The sequence below is a fragment of the Physella acuta genome, unplaced genomic scaffold (assembly GCF_028476545.2).
Source record: "Physella acuta isolate Inbredline_101_S28 unplaced genomic scaffold, ASM2847654v3 ptg000276l, whole genome shotgun sequence".
NCBI lineage: Eukaryota > Metazoa > Mollusca > Gastropoda > Physidae > Physella > Physella acuta.
In genome coordinates, this window is record NW_026731795.1 from 1 (window position 1) to 20,758 (window position 20,758).

The window sequence follows — 20,758 nt, forward strand, 5'->3', positions numbered from 1 at the left end:
TCTGAAAGGTGGTAATTTTGTTTTTCACAGTAAACATTGTGAGTCAAATCATGGCACTGTAATTAATTGCTACACGAAGGATGGATGTAGTTGGGAGGCTTATGATTTGGGTTTAATTACACACTAGGGCTAAAGTTGGTGGTATGAAGCGTTTCTAGATTGTGTGTAGTCCTCGTAGTTTTTAAATGACCTATCTATTTGTATATAACCTACCGAGCATATATATTATATAACCTAACTGCTTGTATAATCTACCTAATTTGTAGGTCTATATAACTCAACTAAGCTTTTATTATAACCTACCTAGATGCAGGCCTACGGTATAACCTACCTAGATTGTATATAACTGAAAATGATTTTAGAAAACCTATCTAATTTGCATAAAACCTGAGGAGCTTGTATATAACCTACAGCCTACCTAGTTTGTATAAAATCTACTGTGATGACGCTAGTTTAGGCCAAGTAGATAGAAGTTAGCAGAAACAGACTATAGATAGTTGGCTAGAGAAACCAATGGACGTACAGGAGCTGTCCGGTCACGTGGGACGGTCAGCTGACCACTGAGGCGTGGGCCAGTAGTGAGATCAGCGGCGGACTTGGTGTTAGGTTTTAGAGACGGTCGGGTTGTGTAGGGCTAGGTAACAGTTGATAATTATCGAAGAGAACGGTCAGAGTTTGGTAAAGAATTAGAGGTAGATCGTGAGATAGAGACTGTCAGATAGGAAGATCTAGGGAACGGTAGACAGGAGTAGTAGAGAGTATAGAATAGGCTAGTTAGGTAGGGAATTAATGTGATTGTTTTAATTAAAGGACTTTTATCTTTAGATTGGACTTGTGTGTGTTAATTCCAAACTATCACCAGCTGGGTGGTTGCTATTTGTCATCCCTCTCAACTGGCGGCAGAAGATCTAACCACTCACCCGTACCCTCACACCTACCTAGGTCTTATATAAAGCCCTACCTAAATACCAACCTAGGTATTGTATAAAACTTTCCTAGCTTGCATAAAACCTACCTAATTTGTATAAAACTGTCTAGCATATATAAAAAACCTAAATAATTTGTATAAAACCTCTCTAGCTTATATAAAACCTACTGCCTACAGAGCGTGTATAAAACCCTTAGAGCTTATATTAAATCTACTAGCTAGTATAAAACCCACCTAACTTGTATAAAACCTACCTAGCTAGTATAAAACCCACCTAACTTGTATAAAACCTACATAGCTTTGTATAAAACCTACCTAGCTAGTATAAAAACCCACCTAACTTGTATAAAAACCTATCTAGCTTGTATAAAACCTACCTAGCTTGTATAAAACCTACCTAGCTTGTATAAAACCTACCTAGCTTGTATAAAACCTACCTAATTTGTATAAAACCTACTAAATCTGTGTATATAAAACTTACTTCTCGCCGAGACCCCCATGCACATCCAGACAGCAAATAAAACAATCCACTTCATGACGCCCACTAGACAGTCCAATTAAGCTCCTGCAAACCTAGTATAGTATTTCAACGTACAAATTAATGTAGTTTCTTCAGCGAATAATTATCTTTTTTTTCATCACATTTTTCATTAGTCCTGAACGCAATACAACAGAAATGATATCATCTAAACGGTAACGATTGTATTCATTAATTAAAATACTGTATAGTTTTGTTAAATATTCAATGTAAGTGTGTTGGATTAAAGTCCAAGTTGTGTTTAACTGCATGTGTGCTCTAACTGTTACAAAAAATAAATGACAACTTTACGACTAATTCCTAACATGCCTTCTACCTGCCTAGAGTTAACTGATGTCTATTTTAGCTCCAAAGTAAACTTACATGTTTGTGTAAACGTTACGTTTGTGTGTTTGTCTGTGGCGGTGTTCGGATTGGTATCAACACAAGAGAATAAACAACATTTAATAATGAGCGAAAAACTACGTTATGAAATGAATAGATTCCACTTTATAAACACTTGAAATTTTCCGGGGGGCGGTAGACTTTCTTCGGGGGGGGGGGGGGCGGACACTGTTAAAAGTATATATTTTCTATATAAATTATATAAATTTCATTTCGTTCGGGGGGGGGGGGGGGTAAAAAATTTTCCCCCTTCCCCGAAGAGATGCCTGGAAGAAACTCTGCTCTCTCTCCTTATCTATATATGAATATATATATATATATATATATATATATATATATATATATATATATATATATATATGGTAGTATAAGAACAGATGCTATGTCGTCAAACACACGTAAATTGAAACATCAGTAGGAAGACCGTTCTATGTGAATCGGTTATTCTAGAAACTATGTTCTAAAGGTTAATTATTTCGGCTTTTTTTTTTTTAATCCGCATCTTTTGATGCAGAACAGAACATACGATCTTAATACGTTTTTTTACATTGAATTTTACATATTTTTTAACACAATCGAATGCTTAAAAAAAAACAGTAGGCTACATTATTACACATTTTATAAACAAAAGATACTTCGACTCACCGAAAGTTCGCTAGATCTAGTTTTAACGCTATCTCTGTTGTCTGTTCAAGAGCCGTTTTATCTTGCATGCAGGTGTTAAAAACTGCATTCAGATCTTAGACGGACCGAGCTTAAAACCTGTTTTGTCCAACCCCATTAACGTTAAACTACATGTAGCCTTTACTGAGGTTTATTCATCTGTCTTGTAGACAGGTGTTTGTGTAAAAAGAAGAAAAACAAAGTCCATTTTAATTTGTTTGTTGTTTTTTTTTTATGCAAACAAAAACAGGATTTTGTAACACAGTTATTGTCAAGAGAATTCAAATGTTAATTTTCCGTGTATATAATCCAAAAATAAAAAAAAAAAATAAAGTTGTTTCTTTACATTCTTGACGGAGTGGTCTAGCGGTAGAGAGCTGGATTGCTCAGCCGTAAGTCACGAGTTCGAATCCTGGTTCAAGTCAGTAGACCGTCCCTGAGTCCACCCAACCCTGAAGGGTACCTAACTCACGTTAGGGAAAGTAAAGGCGGCTGGGCCACACTATCTCTTCATATGCCGAGGTCACAGAAACAAGTGAACTCTACTTCACTTGCCCCATAGACCGTCAGGTTTGAAAGGGAAACTTTACTTACTTTCTTTTTACTTTACATTCTTGTAAAGTAGACTAGGAGGATAAGAGGGAAAGGAAAACGTTTGTGTTTGTTACAAGCTGATTGAGGTACGCGTTAAGCTGCAATAAATGACTCTACGAATAAGACTGAAACATAATGAAACATCTTAATCTAACATTTCTCTCAAGTGTAGCTCGTCGGTTCCTTGGTAAAACAGCAAATGTTTAAACTTTTTTATGCATAAAAATTACATTAATAATCTTTCTTTGGTGCCATAACGCGACTAAAGTAAATCCATGTTATGATTTTGTGTGTGTGTGTCTTTGGCAGAGGCGTAGCGAAGAGGGGGGTGGGGGGCGTGGGGGACACTTGCCCGAATGGGACAAATGCCAGAATGGACACTTGCCCGAATGGGACAAATGCCCGAATGGACACTTGCCCGAATGGGACAAATGCCCGAATGGGACAAATGCCCGAATGCCACTGTAGACCTAGACCAGTTGTAAAATCTGGTATGGATCGAAAGCATGGATGTTTTTCAAACGCCTAAATGAGAACCAACTTACATTGTACAATAGAAAAAGTATTATTTTCTTGTTTTGTATAGTTTCTTTATAGCTGTTTATGTACAGAGTTTCTTCCAGGCATCTCTTCGGGGGGCGAACCCCCCCCCCCCCCCCCCCCCCCCCGAAACATTTTTACCGCCCCCCGAACGAAATGAAATTTATATAATTTATATAGAAAATATATGCTTTTAACAGTGTCCGCCCCCCCCCCGAAGAAAGTCTACCCCCCCCCCCCCCCCCCGAAAATTTCAAGTGCCCCCCCCCCCCCGTAGAAAAAAGTCTGGAAGAAACACTGTTTATGTAGTGTATTATTATATACTTAAAAAAGATCATTAAGTAGTTTTGTCCAAATGTTTGTTTGTTAACTATCAGTGACACGTTTTGATACTTAAAATAGAACTCCTGGGCGCCCAAATCAATCGGGTACCCCCGAGGAAACGTACACCAATGCCGGGGCGCCAAATGACTCCCACATAGAGAGACACAGAGTTCATTTGAAGGTATAGTGTGGTCAGCCGCCTTTAGCTGGTTAGACGTTCTACTGACTTTAACCTGGATTCGTACTCGAGACTCTCGGGTTAGCAGTCTAGCTCTCTACCGCTAGGCCACGCCGTCCCATGAAGACGCTCAAGTCAAAGTCAACTAAGGCAAGAACGTGAAGAATTTTCATTTGATAATAAAAGAAAATCTTACCGTAACAATGATTTGTACTCTACTTAGTTATGCGTACGGCAGGCTTTTTAAATAAAAATAAAATGCGTAGCGAAGACTGGTGCTACGCTAGGGCATCAACATGGCGGCGTATTCAGTATCACGTGCTTTTAGTCACGTGTTTGTAAGGGGTTTTCTGACTCATAAAATTATCTGGTGAAAATACCGCCACTGACATTAATACAGTCGATTGTTTTTATAATTTCTTGCCTCATTGACAAAATACTCTCAACATCAACTGAGTAATTTTGATTTTATTTTGCACAAAATAATTACCGTTCTAACAATGCACAATTTCAACATTTTCGCAGTTTGTAAAATAACAATTGCACTTAAAACAATGCACACACTTGCAATAATTTATTACAATACAACAATTAAAGCATTAACACATTTAAACGATCTAGTTAAGTTTTAAAGCGGCAAAAAAAAGAGGTATCAGAAAGATAACCAATCTATAAAGTAAGCCCACTCTCTATTCTCTAGTTACTAACGATAATAGAACCTTAGCTGCAGCTATTGGGGTGGACTACACCGCCGGGATATTGGGGAAAAGTCTCTAGAAGAATCAGAGGCGTAGCGAGGGGAGGGGGGCGGGGGTGCGGACCGCACCGGGTGACACCATTTAGAGGCGTGACACCAAGGCAAAAAAATAGCAAAATATATAGAGAAAAATGATAATTCCACTTAATTAAGTGATTAATTTGAGTGTTAAATAGTATTTTAAGAGGTGCAAATCGAAAGTTTGAGGGGGGTGCAAATCAAAAGTTTGAGGGGGGGGGGGGGGGGTGCAAATCGAAAATTGAAAGTTTCTCCCGGGAAGGGTCGCTACGCCTCTGAGGGGTGATACCATTAAGTGTCGCACCGGGTGACACCCGACCTCGCTACGCCACTGAGAAGAATATCACTGCGGGGCGAAGAGAACGGAGCTGTAACAATGTCTATTTTCTTCTTCTTCGTTCTCAATTTTTAATGTAGAGATTCCCTTCAACACAATTAAGTATTGCGTATTTTAAAGCCCGGTCGCGTGGATTTCATTAAAATAAAATTGTAAGTTTAGCTACATTCTACATGGCTTATGATACCATTTGGATATAATGCACAATGAAAAATTTTAGTTGGTGGGGAGGCGGGGGGGGGGGGGGGTGGAGCGGTTTTCATTATTTCCTTGGTCGCTTCGACAGCCCAGCCCACCCTTAGCTGCCGGCAAGTTGGTAATTTTTAAAATCCTTATACAATTGTATTGAAATAGTTCGGCATGAAATCATCGTACTGAACTAATGCACCTGGGCCCGGATCAGGGGAGATGACTCGGAGAATGTCAGTGTTGAACAGTTTGGCAGTTAAAATCCCTAACGCTGACTGATCAAATCTGAAATTTGTGCAAAGAAAAAAAAAATATAAAATATTAAACTGTCGGATTTTTGCAAAGAAAACAATTTAAAAAAACAAACGCTCTAAAAAATAACAAGTAATTATATTTTTTTTAAATAATAATAATTACAAACGTTTAATAACTAGTTTTTATATAACTATGCAATAAAAAGAAGGAAATAATTAATTTTCATAAAATATATGTTATTGTACTACTATGTACATAATTATACAGAAAAGCGTGGGTCGCTAAATAATTTTTTTAGTAAGGGTACTAATTGATTCTATAACAACCCACTTTTTTCTATGAAAATCAGTTAGTTTAACTTTCTCCGATACAAAGTATAGAGGAAGTATTGTAACAGTGATCGTGTAGAAAAAAAAATCGAGACTCCCAGAGTCAGAAAAACTTTTTGTAATCTTGTCCGTCTGCCTTTCTACCTGCCTGTCTGCGCGCACGTGAACACGATAATTTTAGTACCGTTTGACTAAAGTTTGCGAAATTTCATTTATAAGTGTTACATCAAACTTGTAGTTTTTATCATCTTTTCAGCGTTTTACAGTAGGACTTACTCCCCTTTCGGTTACTTAAAATCATATAACTTGAGTAATGTTTTACACAAAGTTGTAAAAATTAATGTATTCTTAACATTCATTTAATTTTGTACTCCTTCGATACCTACTTGTATTTAAAATCGTTCATGCGTGAACACTACGTAAAATCTAAAATTGCACAGCGTATTTCATAAGCCAGAATTCTGAACCATTTTCAGTCACCACCTAGTCAATAACTATTAGAAAAAAAAATGGCATCAGTGAACTCTGTAGATAACGACGTATGATGTAACATACCTGTGACACCTATGGTACGCCACAGGTTTTATACAGTTTATCACTAAATCTGGATCCACTGGACACATACACTCAGACACCAAAGCACATTTGGCCCATGGCTCAAGAAGAGCCCGGATGTTGCCGATGTCGTTCCTGTAGATCCCCACAGCAGCCGAAAGCTCAGGAAACGGGTCAAATGCGCATGGCAGTTCCCCGAAGTAATCAAAAGTCTGAATTTGAAAAAAAAAAAAAAACTTTTTCATTTTACATTTTTTTCGGCAGCCTGATATTTAAGTTTATTTGGACAGTTGTAACGGTAACTATAAACTCATATCTTCTGTTTCTACACCTCTGAAGACATTGTGGCAATTTATATAACGAATTTAGTTCGTTTAATACGGGATACACCCTTCTTTTTGTCTTCCCGTATACAAAGTATAGAGTAAGTATTGTAATCTTGCGAAAAAAATCGAAATCTAAATCGAGATTTTCACAAATCTCGACGTTTTACACATCACTGAGTCGGAAAAACAGAGTTTTGTAATTTTGTCTGTAATCTATGTGTGTTTATGTGTGTATGTGTCTGTGTGAGTCTGTGTGTGTCAGTGTGTGTCTGTGTGTGAACACGATAACTTGAGTACCATTACAGTTCTGTTACATATACAGATATTGTATCGAATACGTAGTTTTGTTTCAACTTTTGAACGATTTCCAGTTACCTTAGGTGGTTCTTTACTTTATTATAACTTGAGCACTGTTTCAGGTTGTAAGACGACAATTCGTAGACAAGTAAACATGCTATTTTTCAATTACTTTGAACCTTTTTAGTGATTTCTGATAACCGGAAGTGGTACTTTAGTCTATGTCTTGATTCTATAAAGCTAATAACTTGAGTGCTATTTCAGCTAGGTAGACGGAATTTTAAACATAGATATAAGATCTGATTCTCGTGATTCTGAGTGATTTTCGGTGAACGGAAGTATGACTACGTAATTTCAAATTTCTGAAAAAACATTACTTCTACTAGACTGATTTCTTCAATCTTTTTACGTAGGTCTAGACTCGATAACACTTAATTGGGACATGTATTTGACTGAACAATATGCTTTGTTAACTTTTTAATAGGCAATCAATGTTTTCTTTATAAAGCACACATTTTCCGATCTACTGTAGGCCTACACAGTTTGTTTACTTTCATTAGATGCGCATTCTTTTCTTTTTACTTTCTCGTATATACGAAGTATAGAGAAAGTATTGTAATCGTGCAAAAAAAAAAATCGAGATTTTTCCAAATCTTGACATTTTACACCTTACTGAGTCGGGAAAACATAATTTTGCAATCTTGACCGTATGTCTGTGTGTGTGTGTATGTGTGTGTGTGTGTGTCTTTAAAAAAACACGATAACTTGAGTACCGTTACAGCTAGGTTAATAAAATTTCATATATAAGTATTTTATCAAAATCGTAGATCCATATCAACTTTTGAGCGATTTCCGATAACCAGAAGTGGTACTTTTTCTACTTTGAATGTTTCAAAAGCCTATAACATGAGTACTATTTGAGATGGATAAATAAAATTTAACATGTAAAGATAAGATCTAATTCTCTGTCGAATTTTGAATAATTTCCGTTGACCGGAAGTAGTAATTTTTGCTATTTTCGATTTCTCAAAAAACGCATAAGAATTTATAAAGTACTAATAATATTCCGCACCATTTTGCACGTTTTATTGGCGTTCACTTGGTGTGCGATTCCTTTTTTATACGAGATTTTATTCTATTTTTAAAAAGTTTAAGAATTTAAAATGGATTTATAGTCATGTCTATATTCCGAGTTGCCATTCCCTGTTGTTTCATATAAGAATATTCGAGAATGTTTAGGGGAGATCACTCCCAGTTTATTTAAAATACGCGAATATCTACTATTAAAATAAAATTGTTTTATAAGAGAATGTTTAGGGGAGATAACTCCCGCTAAATCTATATATATAATTCTCTTCTGGGAGCCGTTAGAAAACAAGCTGCAAGCGCCTCCTTGCAGTCCCCTCTCTTTCTCTCTATCACTATCACTACCACCCCCACCCCCACATTTTCTGGTGAGCTGTGGTCACGCTGTTTACATTTTACAATCATAGAGACGGGTTTGGTGACGGCTATTAGGGGCAGATAATTTAGTTTGAAACGATTTTAAGCTTAGAGGAGGTAACTAAGAGGAGGCTGCTTTCACGTGGGGGGAGGGGATTTAGTTTTTTTAAGCAAATATTTTCAGTGGCAGCATTGGTACTGTCGAATTCACAAATTATAAATTACTGAAAAGTAGAAAAAAAAAACAACTAAATAGCGGCGTATGGTACGCAGCGGGTCAGCTCGTGTTGAATAAACATATTATGTCTGTTCACGCTTAAAAAAACGATACAGTCTGTAACATATCTAAGATACATACATATGTTTCCTATTTTCGTTTTTATTCTTTTAAAATACTACACCCCATTTTCAAGTCGATTCACACGAATCAGTTTTAAGCCTAGCACCGTTACTCCTTATTTGAGACCCTTCCATACCTCTCACTAATCAGTTACCTGTTTTAAGGTATGAACTGGAATCCTTGCCACTGTGGGGTAACGGAACAATTGCAATCCAACGGTAGAAGCCCGCTTCATCACATTCACAATTTTTTTGGTCCACCTTACTGACGAATCTTGATAGATCAGGAGTTTTTTTGCCTTTTCAATTGTTGCCTTTTGCAATACATATAAAAATTGTCATAAATAAATATAATAGATATATATATATATATATATATATATATATATATATATATATATATATATAGGCCTATATATATATACAAATAAATAAATATATATATATATATAGGCCTATATATATAGGCCTATATATATATATATATATATATATATATATATATATATATATATATATATATATATATATATATATATATATATATATATATATATTCTGTCCGGGAACAGTAATATTAGGTCTTTAATATTAGGCTACTACTGAAAATATATGCGTATTTTTATATACATATTTTAAGTTAGTACATAAACGCCATTAATTTCGAAAGCTTAAAAAAAAATATCCTACCCTCACTATTATCGGCTTCCATGAATAGCAAAAGTTTTTTTTTAGATGTGGATGAAACTTTTCGCTTGGGAATGTTACCACTGTACACTTGCAATACTTTTCTGTCTGTTCAGTTACATGGAGAAAAAAAATAGGTAACAAAAGACACACTTATAAATGTTGTAAAAAGTCTTATAATCGTCTTAGGTAAGTTATTCAAGGACAACCAGATAACAACTGTTTTATTGTTTTTATATATTTATGCAGTGGCGTAGCGAGGTCGGGTGTCGGGTGTCATCCGGTGCGGCATACCCCCCCCCGCCCCCAGAGGCGTAGAGACCCTTCCCGGGGACAAACTTTCAAATTTTCGATTTGCACCCCCCCCCCCGTCGAACTTCCGATTTGCACCCCCCTCTCAAATTTTTCTCTATATATTTTGCTATTTTTTGCCTTGGTGTCACCCCCTAAATGGTATCACCCCCGCCCCACCCCCCCCCCTCGCTACGCCTCTGTATTTATGTACTATGCGAAAATACCAAACCCCAATCCCAAATCGAAGTCTAGACCTATATCTTAACCTAATCCTAACCTTCAGAAAAAACCAAAACCTAAGCATTCACCTCAGCCTAAAATTAAGCCCAACCCCAACCCTAGACATTAGTTTAAGCCTAACCATAACCTTATCACTAACCCTTGCACTAACCCTAGCATACAACCCTAGCACTAATCCTAGCTCTATCCATTACCCTAACTAGATCTTAAGCTATGATTGGAGGGGGGGTGGCTAATATCTTTCTGGGCGGGTTGGGGAGGGGGATTAATCGACTGGCGGGAAATTGACAGGGGTAATTACTCCAGGGGATAATTTCGGGGTAGGTGGGGGAATGGATTTGGGGGGGGGGGTATTTGACGGGGGGACAACAATGATTATAAAACACTGACGAAAACATAAGAAAAGAAAATCGAAACTTTCATACCTAAACCAATACACCCTGATCAGCAAAATATCATACCAGGTGCAAACACCAAAAGCTACCTGCACTTAATTAGAGACATCATGCATTACATCACACAGAAGGAAACACAACTAGCATTCTTAGTATCGACCAACAGCCTTTAACAGTGTAGATCATACATGATTAATGAAAACAATGGATGCTTACAATATATAATCCTATTTTATAACAACAATCGAAATAATTGAAAACAATGCACATATTCATTTAATAAAATAATTTACAACATAATCACCCGCGCAATTGTTTACATAAATCAGTCAGACAAGGATGTACTTTAACTCCCCTACTATAGCCTACATTCTAGTCCTAGTACCGCTACTGGAAAACATTTGACATTGCAACTTGATTCAAGGTCTGCGCTTTCCAAACACGGCAGGCAAGAAAATACTTGCATACGCGGACAACACAGCTTTCGTGTACAAACAAAATAAAGCGGGAGTGATCTCCCCTGGACTTCCTCGAATATTCTTGCTTAACACTGCGGAAGACGGTAACTCGAGATATAGGAATGATTTTCAATAAATTTAATTTTTTTTATTAAATTTCATAAAAAACGTTTTAATGACAAGCTTTTATGTAATAATGCTCTAAAAAGTAGAAAATAAATAATACACTCCTATTTAAATTACTAAAGCATTATTGAAGTAGATACACACAAAATAGGTCTATATCATTTTTTAACACTACAAGAAACACTATCAAACACAAGAGCTAGTTGGGCCAAACATGCAAGACAGACAAGTTTATTTAGAATGTTGGCTCGTACAAAGAGCACAGCAAAGCTTGTAAACATATACAAACACCAATCAAACAGTCAAAACAAACAACGCCATCACGCGTATTTTGACCAACATGACTAGACAAAGAACTGAAGACAAAAACTTATGAAGAGTGTTAGAAATTGACTGTTTATAAATCGACTATATTGAGGAGTACTGCTAGTATATGGCTAGTACAGAAGGAAGAATGTTTCATTTGATATGACTCATTTTACACTACATATCTATGATGAATCTCATAAGAATATGTTTGATGGATCCCACATTTTTTTTCAGCTCTGTCCCTAAGCTTATTCACAAAAAAATGCCCTTCTATTTTTATTTGTTTTTTTTTTCCCATTCTTCACCAGGCTCCTCTCCACTCCCCACAAAATTCTGAATCATTTAATTTATTACTGATATTTTCTTCAGGTTTACAAAAAATTAAAATTAGACGTTTTGTATTATATATTATATTTATATAAGTAAATCAAAGAAAGTACATGTCAAAAAGATACCACTGCATATATATATATATATATATATATATATATATATATATATATATATATATATATATATATATATATATATATATATATATATATATATATATATATATATATGTATATATATGTATATATATATATATATATATATATATATATATATATATATATATATATATATATATATACATGAAAAATATATACACACATACTTTTGTTCTCTCCTCCTCTGTGAGCCCAATATCAAACAACACAACTGTAAGATTATGAACCAATGGGAACACAACGGTGTGGATGTTATAAAACATGGCTTGCATAGCGTCGTAATGATTGGACGAGCTGGCTGAAACAATGATGACGTCACTTTCCGGTATTGATTTTGCCATAGACAAAACATTCTCAGACTCTTGGCGTGTTAGGGTTAAGTTGGCAGACGATAGGATCTCAAGCAGCCGCTGTTGGGGGCTTGAGCTCAATGGTTTGGAACATGAACTTGTGCAAGCTGTAATTGTATTTAAAATTGTATTGTTAACCTCTATCAAATTGTACGGAACTTAATGTTATGTTTATGTTTGCGTGTTTATAGAAAGCTAGGCATACTGTCTATCTTCGCTTACGATTTTTTTAAAATGAAATTTTGACTGATTCATTTTTTGGTCATTGCATGATCGGTGTATTTCTTAAGTTGAAACAGTAATTTTTTTAATTAAAGAATCGCTGGTATAATATTTTATAAGTTATTACTCGTAAGGTAAATTAAAACTATAGATATAGATCAAGGTACATACACTGACAACGCCACAGACACAAACACAAACACGGACAACTATATTTCTATTTATTATGCTGTCTATCCGTCTCCCTATCCGTCTATTCATCCGTATGTCCGTTCATCTATCCTTCCGTCCATACGTCCGACCATCCACCCTTCTATCTATCTATGATAGCACTTTAAGCTTCCGCTCAAGTATACTATTATCCTAGCAACATATGTAGAAACTACTAGTTGCAAATATAAAAAAAATTATTACCTGCTGAAGTCTTGTCGCAGGCATTGGTATAAGTTCCCGAGTATCCTCCGAAGACTGCCAATTAATATAATAGTGTAAATTATATATATATATATATATATATATATATATATATATATATATATATATATATATATATATATATATATATGTATATATAAAGCAATGTATGTGGGTCTGTCTGTGTATCTTTTATGCATTACAACACCTTTCATCAGGCAACCATGAAACTTTGGGAAGTTGTAGAGAATAATCATGGAGAGACTTCTGCAAAAAAAAATTTCAAATTCGCAGGCCTTGCGCCCCGGCAGGCTGCGATTTTTTTTCTCTAAATCTAATATATAAAGTTCAATTCTGTATGTTTGTATGTTTGTAATCTTTTTTTTTTTTTTTTTTTTTTTTATGTTTGTAATCGAGGATTACAAACATACAAACATATTACAAATGAATTTAAGAAAAAACAAAAAAACGAAACCTCGATGGATTCAAGTGTTAGATTAATAAAGTGCTCATGGTCTAAATTTATGAGTTAAAAAATTACTATTGAAAGTCTTTCTAAACAATTTTCATTTTATATACTTAGAATAATAACTTTCAATTATGAACATTACACAAAATTAAAAAAGTGTATCAACGTTTATAAAATTTATAAAATTGTGTCTGAAATGTTTTTGCATTTTGTCCTTTAGTTCTCATAACGTGCCTTGATTTAGAAAACACAGTTACTTCCCTTTAAAAAAACATTAAATCGGGGAAAGAAATAATTTACTTTATATTACTTTGTTTTTGGTGTTAGGAAGAAATTAATTATATAATTAGCGGGGATTGATTAAGTGCAATGTCGTTGGTATTTTTAATACTGCCTTTTATTTATTCTATACACTGAACATACTGTTTACTAATTATTTTTTAAAATCAATAACATTTAATAAGCCAGGTCCGACAAATTCTATATGTTTATTTCTTTTCGTTTACGGATAAGCTTGGAGTATTATACTTTTGTTCACTAAATTGAAACAGGCGCGTCCAGCGGCGCCCCTGCACGGTTCGATTTCGCGCCCGGGGCTATCATGTCAGCGCTATGGTGCATAATTTCGTTTTAAAAAGTGCGATAGACTATGGATAACAAAGGTTACTATAGTCTTTAAGTGAATCAAATCCGGACGTCCTCCGGCACCCCGACAGGGTGCTATTTGGCGCCCCGGGTCTTCGCTTGTTCGCTATGGTACCTACGTTTGCGTAAGTGAGTTCAAAGACTATAAATAGGTTGGGTACTATAGTCGTTTACTACGTTGAATCAGGCGGTTACGCCGCACGTCGTCATGTTGCGATTCGGCGCCCCGGGCTAGACTGTGGACACTTTGAGTTTATCTTTGCGTTTGTGTTTTCTTTGTGTTTGAGTTTGGGTTTTCGTTTGTGGTTGTGTTTGCGTTTGGATTTCGGTTTGGGTTTGTTTTCGTTTGCTTTTTACTTTCTCGTATATACGAAGTATAGAGAAAGTCTTGTAATCGTGCACAAAAAATAAATCGAGATTTTTACAAATCTCGACGTTTTACACTTCACTGATACGTAAACACATAATTTTGCAATCTTGTCCGTATGTCTGTGTGTTTGTCTGTCTGTCTGTGTGTGTGTGTGTGTGTTGGTGTGTAAACACGATAACTTGAGTACCGTTACAGCTAGGTTGATGAAATTTCATATATAATTATTTTATCAAAATCGTAGATCCGTGTCAACTTTTGAGCGATTTCCAATAACCGGAAGTGGTACTTTTTTACTTTGAATTTTTCAAAAGCCTATAACTTGAGTATTATTTCAGATAGATAAATGAAATTTCACATGTAAGTAAAAGATCTAATTCTCTACCTTGTGTTAAATTTTGAGTAATTTCCGTTGACCGCAAGTAGTAATTTACGCTACTTCCGATTTCTCAAAAAACGAATGTAAATTTTTAAAGCACTAATAATATTGCGCACTTGGTTTGCAATTCTTTTGTCAACGAGATTTTATTCTATTTTTAAAAAAATTAAGTTTTAAAAAATGGATTAAAAATCATGTCTATAGCCCGAGTTCCCATCCCCTGTTATTTTATAAAAGAATATTCGAGAAAGTTTTGGGGAGATCACTCCCGGTATATTTTCTTTGCGTTTATGTTTTCTTTGTGTTTGTGGTTGTGTTTGTGTTTGCGTTTGTGTTTTCGTTTGTGTTTGTATTTGTGTTATGTTTGCGATGTTTGTTTTTTTTTGGTGTGTTTTGGTTTTGTTTGGTTGTGGTTGGGTTTGTGTTTGCGTTTGGATTTGATTTCGTTTGCTTTTTTTCTTTGCGTTTTGTAGTGTTTGTGTTTTCTTTGTGTTTGTGGTTGGGTTTGTCTTTGCGTTTGTTTTTGTGTTTTCGTTTGTGTTTGTTTTGTGTTAGTGTTATGTTTGCGTTTTTTGTGTGTTTTGGTTGGTTGTGGTTAGGGTGGGCAATACCGGGTAAATGCTGATTACTAAGCACACAAGTTATGGCCAAAGCCCGAAGAGCTTTGCACTGAAAGAGTATTTCGTACATTGGCCGGCCAATGCGCGCACTGGCCGGGATGTCCTGGCCAATATCATAACTGGATTAAATTGTGATCGCGTTTTCATTATTCTGGGTGCGGTTTCATTGTGGGTAACGTGTTGTTTGGCTCTCGCTTGTATAGCATTCTATATGCAATGCGACATGGACCAAAAGGACCGTCAGATCAGACATAGGCCTACCAGGTGGCTGTCAAAATAAATAATCCAAATCCTAATGGAAAAGAATTTGTGAATCAAGTTTTTTTCTGAACTAAAGAACATGTGGCATTAACTTAAACTAGTTCAGAGAAAACCAAGGCATAGCCAAAGCCAATGTTCAGTAGAACGTGCGAACTAAGATGTTCAAAACATGATGATGACAAGGATGCAGACAAATGAAGCAGCTTATTGGGCTGAGAGTCTTAAATTCATTCAATTTATGAAAAACCGTAATTTTCATCAAGGAATCCAACAATCGCCATACGAAACCATTTTTGGGTGCAAAGCATAAGTGGGACTTAGCACTTCAAATATACCAAGAGAGGCTCTCAATAATTTAGCTACTGAAGAAGATCTTGAGAACATTGAACAAGAAATGGAGGTTGCCATAAATGCAACATCTGCTGCCGTGGCGCAATGCCCAGACCAGCTGCGTTACAATAATAAGGCCAACAAATTCTGTGTAGTTTGTGAAAAATATTGTAGTGCAGCCCATTCTTGTGGATCCTGCGGCAACGATGTCCATGCAATATGCGGAATAGCCGATGAAGCAGAATAGGGGTATGGAGGGAACATTACTTTCAGAATCTGTCACAATAAACAAGAAACCATGGACAAGAGGTCAGCATCTCATACTAGCTTGCAAACTTAAGGTGCCAAGATGCTAAAAAATTTAAACAAGCTGAAGTGGGAGATACTGGTCGCATCCGTATACCAGATGTTGACAGAGGTCGCGGTTATCCTCGAAGCAGTAGCGTACGCAGGGGGGGGAGCAGGGGGAGCTGCCGCTCCCCCTCTGGCCATTTTTAGCAAAGTGGCGCCTTTTTGGAAACTTTTAAACTCAAAGTTTTAAACATTGATATTTGTTAAAAAATTATCTTTGGTCGGCACATATGAAACGTAAATCTCTGTGAATATTGTTTTTGCAATTACCAGTAAAAGGTGTGTGAGCAATATAGTGATCTAACCCATACCTTCTCATTATGTCAAAAAATTATCTTTAAAGAACACTAAAAGTCAGTAGCTAATTAAAAAGAGCATGATCTAAAATGTAAGACCGATAATTTAGTTATATGTAGGCTATTATTCCGAATCTTATACATCTATATTTAAAAGCTGAGTTTTATACCAACTCTGATTAAAAAAACTTTCATTATGCTGTAAAAGTTTAGCATTTATGATTACAATATATTTAATTCTGATTGTAGATAAAATATTTTTGTAAAAACGAATAGTGTTAAACTACTTTATTAGATTCTTAAGTAGTTATTGATTTGTTTTGATATTTATAATAAAATATGTAGACATATACATATTTATATTAAGATATTGATTATTTCCCCTTTTCGCTAGTCTTAATATAAGTCCCAGGAATTATTATGCATTTTTTTTACAAGGATTACGAAACAGATTATGCCGTTTATTGTTTTTGGTTCTAGTGTGATTATATATATATATATATATATATATATATATATATGTTTAGTATGAAACCATTTTTTTTTGTTTCATCGGCCTACATTGTGTTTTTTTTTATTTCTACAGAGTGCTAATTTAAATTTATTTTACATCATATCAAAGTAATATCATACAGCTGATATATATATATATATATATATATATATATATATATATATATATATATATATATATATATATATATATATATATACTTATATAAGAAGATATTACAAATTCGGCGCCTTTTTTTGCAATTTCCGCTCTCCCTACACCGAAAACCTGGATACGCCTCTGCCTCGAAGCGTCATTGCAGTTGTCATGAGCGTCGAGCGCGCTTTCTACAAGCTAGGAACGGTACATGGTGTATTTAAACAACTATATGCTAGAAGTGAGTTTTCAAATCTTCACTAAAAACTGCTCTCATTGTCGCCCGTTGGCACTGAGGTAAATCACTAAGAACCATCGCAAATTCACAATCACTGACCGGCAGCTAAGGCTACATTTACTGCAATTGCACAACCTAGTTCACAACAAATCGCTGAAACGTAAAAATAACAAGCTACTATGTAATCTAAATAATAATCAACTAGGCCTAAGACTTAATTTTTATGATCCTTACGGTATAAAAAAAAACAAAATCTGCTCATGATCTTCTAATTCGGACTTCGACCGGTCGTCCCTAGCCAGATGATCTTCTAATTCGGACTGGCCGGCCAAAGGCCGAAATCAAGAGCCATTTCAGACTTTGGCCGGTCCACCATGGCCAGTGCGTGGATTGGCTGGCCAAAAGCCGAAATGAAGTAAAGTTTCGGACTTTGGCCGATCAATGAGAGGCTATATTGGCCAAAACGCGCATTGGCTGGCTAATGCGCGTTTTGGCCGACTTCGGGCTTTGACCGTAACATATATATATATATATATATATATATATATATATATATATATATATATATATATATATATATATATATATATATATATATATATATATATATTTGTTTCATATTTCTTTATTAAAAACGTTTATCGTAAAAATACATCTGAATTAAACTAAGTACCTAACACAAACATCACAATATATTAAATTTTAATGGCAGCCCACCATTTACCCTATTCTGATTATATAAATAAAGTATAAAATGTACACAAAATTGAAACAGTTATTCCAAAATTTTCAAACCTCTGAAATTTTCTGCAATGCAGCCAAAAATTTGATTAGCATTAATCAGACACACTATTATTGCAAACAGGCTGGAAGCAAGCAATATATACTTCTTTCGAGACCATATGGACTTAAAATAACCTGTTGAGTAATGAAATATTTAATTATATGTTTTGTAGATGATTTAAAAATAATTCACTCGCTATTTGTTTAAGGAAAATAAAAAGATAAATGTTTTTTTTTTATATAAAAAATACAATCTAAAAACTTTAAACTTGATAATGTTGTATTTATTTGGGCCAACTTAGATCTATATATTTTATCAAAATTTAGAGTCAAAGTGGATATTTTTAGGAACAAAGAAAAAAGAATATTTGAATACAATGAAAAATAGCTTTCTACATTCCTAGAAGAAATGACTGAAGGCCGTTTATCAAAAAGAAATTTGATATTTTACAAAATAATTATTTTGTGAATTTAAAAAAAATGTAGCCTATAAAACTAATTTCATCCGATTTTCATCAAAAACAATTCTAAAACTCACAATTTTTTAACAAGTGAAAAACAAGCCGAAACTTTCTACTACTTTATAGATACATATGATCGTAATATACCGTGGCCTTTAGAAGTGTTGCTGATGAGTATATTTGGAGTTACACTGATGATTTTCCCGAGTTCTATGCCGTAAAATTGACAAAACGGAGAAAATCTAAAATGAAGCTTTTTTGACTCAATATTTTATCATATAAACGTATGTATTTGCAACATAATGTATACATTCTTAAATTAATTACTTTTCTGATAATACTATTTAGGAAAACAGCAGCTTACACCGTTTAAAAAAAACGTTTTTTTTTACCAACCTTCACTAGATGTCAAAATCACCACACACACAAAAAAAATAAGATAAACAAAAATGATTCTAGATTAAAATAATTTATACTTTTTACGAATGTTGAATACTAGTCCCCTCTTAAAAAGCTATTACAAAGTTTATTAATTTAAAGGCATGGTTGTACAAGTTTAGATCACAATGCATATCTATTTGCAAAAGCTTGCAAAAATAATAATAAACTATAAAAAAATAATAATAATAATAAAAATAATAATAAATTATTAGCTGTAGAATAAATTTTGCTTGAAGATGAGTATGAAATTCGATTTTTTAAATGAAATAGTCATGTGATATTTGATCAGTTGCAGCGGTCTCATACACATACAACTCAGAATATTTGTAAAGTAAATTTTACAAAAAGTATTTTATGTTACCGTTTTAAAATTATTTCGGATTTAATATTGAGGTTTAAAAAGTTACTTACTGAGCAATACTTGTACAAACATTTTATGATTACTTTACTTTACTTTACTTTACTTTGCAAATAATTTATTTTGTTTTCGCTTGTAAAGTTATGAAACGAAATACGTGCGTTTATACTACTTTAGATTTCGACTAGCTTTTTCATCTGATCAAATGCAGGTCAGCTTTTGAAAAGAGCTAATATGTAAAAACCAACAGCAAACCTGCAACAGAAATTCTAAACCAAGCCGTCAATGTCACGTTGCGTCTCATTTGAATCTTTTCAAAATGAAAGGGTCTTTTATTAGTTAACTGAAAAGAAAAAATGAAAAATAAAACAGCCATTTAGAGTAATACGTGACGCACATGGACGGAACAAGGCGTTTGATATCAGCTGAATGTTTCGAGATTTTTACCTGTGCGTATGAGTGTGTGTGTGTGTGTGTGTGTGTGTGTTTGTGCTTGTGTGTAATTGTGCTCAATGAGATGGATTGGTGCACGAGATCGAAAGGTCCCTTTGGATATGGATCAAGGGGTGGGGTGGAGTTGGGTGGCGGGGGGAAAACCAGACCAGTTGGCATAAAGATTATTTAAGGGCTGCTATTTTACGGTAAGCTTCTCTTCTGACTGGGCTGAATTGCTACGTATTGGATGTTGTAGCATATAGTGGCTTTATTAATCACTTTGTATATGATCGATGCAAGCAAAATAAAACAATGTATATATATATATATATATATATATATATATATATATATATATATATATATATATATATATATATATATATATATATATATATATATATATATATATATCGCAATAGTGCTCACAGGAGAGCGGGTACGCCTAATCGCCCCCTGTTGGGTCGCCGGAGGACGCGTCTGATTCGATATAAGGAACGATTATTGTTGTCGGTGTTTCTTCCAGACCTTTTTCTCCGGGTGGGGGGGGGGGGGGCACTTGAAATTTTCGGGGGGTGGGCGGTAGACTTTCTTCGGGGGGCGGACACTGTTAAAAGTATATATTTTCTATATAAATTATATAAATTTCATTTCGTTCGGGGGGGTGGGGGGCGGTAGAATAGTTTTTTTTTTTG

General features: G+C 34.8%; 1 protein-coding gene across 1 annotated transcript; it reads right to left on the reverse strand.

Annotated features, from left to right (window-relative positions):
* Positions 1 to 5,593: 5,593 nt before the first annotated feature.
* Positions 5,594 to 19,723, reverse strand: LOC131939377 (uncharacterized). The gene is made up of 8 exons (XM_059297660.1): positions 19,682 to 19,723; positions 18,381 to 18,503; positions 12,981 to 13,034; positions 12,162 to 12,451; positions 9,685 to 9,789; positions 9,150 to 9,308; positions 6,590 to 6,801; positions 5,594 to 5,735 (listed from the first exon to the last, which is right to left on the reverse strand). The coding sequence occupies exons 1-8, from the start codon at positions 19,701 to 19,703 to the stop codon at positions 5,594 to 5,596; spliced, it is 1,107 nt and encodes a 368-aa protein (XP_059153643.1). The 5' UTR covers positions 19,704 to 19,723.
* Positions 19,724 to 20,758: the final 1,035 nt, after the last annotated feature.